The 4,307-nt window shown below is 42.0% G+C and overlaps 1 protein-coding gene across 1 annotated transcript; it reads left to right on the top strand.

Annotated features, from left to right (window-relative positions):
• Positions 1–3,491: 3,491 nt before the first annotated feature.
• On the top strand, positions 3,492–3,989 carry LOC144477482 (uncharacterized; the record flags this gene model as incomplete). The annotated part of the gene is made up of 1 exon (XM_078195209.1): positions 3,492–3,989. A coding segment is annotated over exon 1 (369 nt), but the record flags the coding sequence as incomplete, so codon positions are not given.
• Positions 3,990–4,307: the final 318 nt, after the last annotated feature.

A 4,307-nucleotide genomic window follows, 5' to 3' on the forward strand; every position in this document is an offset into this window, starting at 1 on the left:
TACATAATCATTTAATCAAGATGGAATATGCGAATCGATATGAACTTAGGGTTCCACACCTATTGACGGAGACCGGTCTTATGAACCGCGTCTCTACGTGCGATTTGCTTCTCCAGCCACAGGAAACGGATCCTTTCTTCAAGAGTCTTGTCACTGGAGACGAGACTTGGACTTTATACCAAATCGTGCATCGAAAACGCACTTGGTCTAAGGAAAATAGACCTTCAACTGTTGTGAAGCCTGGACTTCATCCGGAGAAAGTTCTTTTGTGCATTTGGTGGGACTGGCGAGGTGTAGTGTGCTACGAGCTCCTTCCTGAAGGTGATACGATCAATGCTGACAGATATTGCGATCGGCTAGATCAATTAAAAAGCCGCTATAGCAGAAAAATGGCCAGAATTCGCGAACCGACGAGGCGTTGTTTCGAAAAACGCACCTAGATGAATATTTTGCAAATAAGCTTCAACAATTTTAGAAAGAGGGCATAATGAGGCTTCCTGATAGATGGGAGAAGGTTATAGAACAGATCGGTTCTTATATGACATAATAAATCCACCTTAAACAACAAATATCGTGTATTCATTTCGCATCAAAAAAAGGGAAGAAACTTATGGTACACCCTAATACTCGAACGGAATTCAATTTTAATACTCCTTCGCCCGGTAAGACACCCCACCGTAGGTAATTAAGGGATTATCCTTTTATGGGAAGGTTCTGGGACAGTGGAGGCTCTTCTTGGATTGTCTTTTAATTCGTTAATGCTGTTTTTAGGATTTTCTTGCCGGTCTTTGTTGAATTCGAAGGCGTGTTTAGATACGGCCCGGAGTTTTTGTTAATTTTACCAGATGGGGAGCGATAGTTTTTGAGAATGTTTGTTACAGTGGGTCGTGATGGACCCCGAATAAAAAGCGAAAGGTGGATTATTTTAAATTTGAATAAATAAGCCATCATATTTTGTTGAAAGCTAGTGTGTAAAATGATAAAGATGTGAGAAATTGAATTTTTTTTATTAAATAACAAGTTTATTTCAATTTTATTGTATATGAATTCTATTTCAATTTTATTTCAACTTTATTTCAAAAACACGAATCCTGTCTTACCATCCGCGAAAGAAATATAATACTTAGCAATATTTTCTGACAAAAATCCATAAACAATTCCTTAATATGAGTGTCTCTATCAAAATTACATACATTGTACAAAATACAGTAATTTTTATAACGTGTTATCTTAACAAATACTTAAGCAACAGGTTCTCTTTCCTAAAGTGTACACTGATTCAAACAACCCATATCCACTAAAGCATCGCAAAATAAATAAAATAAATACAATAAATGCAACAAATAAATAAATAAAATAAAATCTTCATCTACTACAATCTTCATTCTTGTATTCTTCTAGAATTTTATATTTTATGAATATTATTTAAAAAATTCTTAAAACATCCCTGCAGAAAAATCGCAACAATTCGCCCACCGCACTCTCAATCATCCAAGCAACCAATCTAAAAAGAACGATCCTAAAAATTCCCTACTCTCACATTATCTACCGTCATGAACTACCGTCCATTAATACCGTGTCGGATCGAATTTAAATATTTCCACAGCCAGCAAACTCCTCGTATCGCCGGGCTCGTAAAAGGACGTTGCCGCCCGAGATTCGTTTTGTCACGGGTAGCGTTGTTTCATTGGAATCGGTCCGTGGGATTATGAAATCGTTGCGCCACCGTCTTAAAGACCAATAAAATTGCTCCGGAACTCCGCCGGGGAAATTAATATCAGCGGGGAATTTCATCGCAGGGGGGGGGGGGGGGGAGAGGAAGGAGGCCGTCTAATGCAGCGCGCGGTCGTCTTTAACGGCCGTTTCCGAACTCGCGCTAAATATCGTTGCCTGGAGAGATTTTCTTATGAAAGAAGTTTCGAAGGCTGTTTGAATTGTCCGCGATCGGGACACTCGGATCCGTCACAAAGCCACTTTTGCTTTCCCTTTCGATGTAATTAACGGGGCCTCTGCGCCCCGCCCCCGTTCGACCGGTCGCTCGGACGTTCGCACCTGCGGAATACCAGGGGTTGGCGGAAACTCGGATCGGTAGGAAATTAAAATGCGAACGTTGAATAATTTATCAAGGATTTGTTTATTGAGAATTTGTTATAAGTAATAATTGTTATATATTTTTGAAGAATAAATGATTTGGTTGTGATCGTAATTTATTTAATGTGTTTATTATACCTTTATAACATAATTAGTTTTTAAATAAATTATATAATATCGAATATGTTATAACAGTGTAATAAACGAACTATTTAATACATTTATTATATATTTCTAACATAATGCAGTGTTAAATAAATCATATAATATTAAAGACTTTGATTAGATGATTCTTATTAATTTATTAATTCATTTATTAACATAAATTACTTTATTAATCGGTCCGCCGATTTAAATGTTTGTCATAAACAAATGCAATCAGCGATACATAACCTCTTCACTGTGGCAATATATGAATATTGCAACATATTAATATTGTTCAGTACATATTTTCCAAGTGGCAGAAACTATACAAGTCTCGCGAACCATCCTGTACAGGGATCAACAAAATCGCATCGCTCGCAACCTGGCAATATAATTGAAACTATTTAGTAAAGTGAACCGCCCTACTTGGCCGCACTACATATTGCCAATTAGAGGCGAGGATACCCTATGCGGATTTTCTCCAGCCTGCAAGGTAGAAAGTTTTGCATGGGTTCGATAGCAGCAGAAGCTATATCATAGCCGTCGTCGTCGCCTTATAAGCCGCGGCCGATCATCGGACCGTGAAACCGTAGCAAATTTTCAGCCGATGAAATACCAGTCGATACGTTCGATCCGGCAGCCTACGCGTTTACTATTTCGTTGTTCGGATTCATTCTTCCTTTAGCGTAAACCCCTTGCCGTACTTTAACGAGTCGGAACGCGTGATTTATAGTAATAAGGTGTTGGGTGTGGAGGTTCGTCTGTTCCTTTAAATAGGGATCGAATTTCATTCTCTTGTTAGCGATATTTAAACGCTTGAGTTGATGTAAGTTTATAGTAGTGATATAGTATAGTATAGTATATAGTATAATATAATATAGTATAGCATATTAAATATTAGGGTGTGCCATACGTTTTTTCCGTGCCACGGTATTTATGACCTATAGAGCATGGTAGATGAAAATTCTTGATATAGCGGACAATATAGCGGATGCACTATAATGTACAATATGCGCTATAATATACAATATACATTATAATCTTAAATACTGTACCAGGAAAATAGGAGATATGATATTTCTTCGTCCCGTAACTTCGAATACGGGCCGTGAACGGTGGCCGCCACCAGCTCCCCAATAAACGAAAGCCAAAACCGTACAATCGCGTAACGAGACAAGTACCTGACCGGCCCCGTTGTTTTCCCTTGTTACAGATATTATCCGCGTGCCGGAAGAAAAGAGCCGGTTCTAGCAGAGCCGGGTCCCTTTAAGCTTCGACCGCGGCCGGGTCTCGAAGCTTCACCTTTTTCTACGTGGAAAGCTGTTGGTGGGCTCGCCGGGCCCACCCTCTCATCGGTCAAGCTGGCGAGCGCTCTAACCGCTGGTATGAACCCCCACCACCCGGGCCACTCTGCCGCCTACCCGCATCATCCCTCGCTCTCGAGCAGTCCCCATCATTCCGGGCCCCATCACGGCTACAGCACCGGCGGTGGGGGAGGCGGGGGTGGCGGCGGCGGCACAACCACCACACCGGACCTACCGAGTCCCCATTCGCCGCCCCACGGGCCTGGAATCGATCCGGCCACCCCGTACGCCTCTATGCAGCAAGGACAGGGAATGGGCAGCAACGGTCACCATCACGGCGGCGCCGGCATGATGACCGATCATCCTCATCACCCGGGACACCCGCACCCGCACTTACCGGGACACCCTGCTTATCCACCGGTCAATCACAACAACAACTGTACGCTCAAGGTAAGGTTGTAGGTTATGGTTGTCCCGTCGGTGTTTCGACTCTGTTATCCAGGGTTTATGGTGTTTGTCGAGTAGTATCTCCCTTTATCTGTCTATACGTCTCTCTCTCTCTCTCTCTCTCTCTCTCTTTGTCTCTCCCACTTTGTCTCTCTTATTTTGCCACTCTCTATACGTTCCTCTCTCTTCCTCTCCCTCTATCTCTCTCTGTATCTATACGTCTCTATTTCATTGCCTCTCTCTCTCTCTCTCTCTCTGTCTCTATACATCTCTCTCTAACTCTCTCCCTTTGGGCTCTCTACACGTCTCCCCCTCTCTCTC

This window comes from Augochlora pura, unplaced genomic scaffold, assembly GCF_028453695.1.
Source record: "Augochlora pura isolate Apur16 unplaced genomic scaffold, APUR_v2.2.1 APUR_unplaced_1388, whole genome shotgun sequence".
Taxonomy (NCBI): Eukaryota; Metazoa; Arthropoda; class Insecta; order Hymenoptera; family Halictidae; genus Augochlora; species Augochlora pura.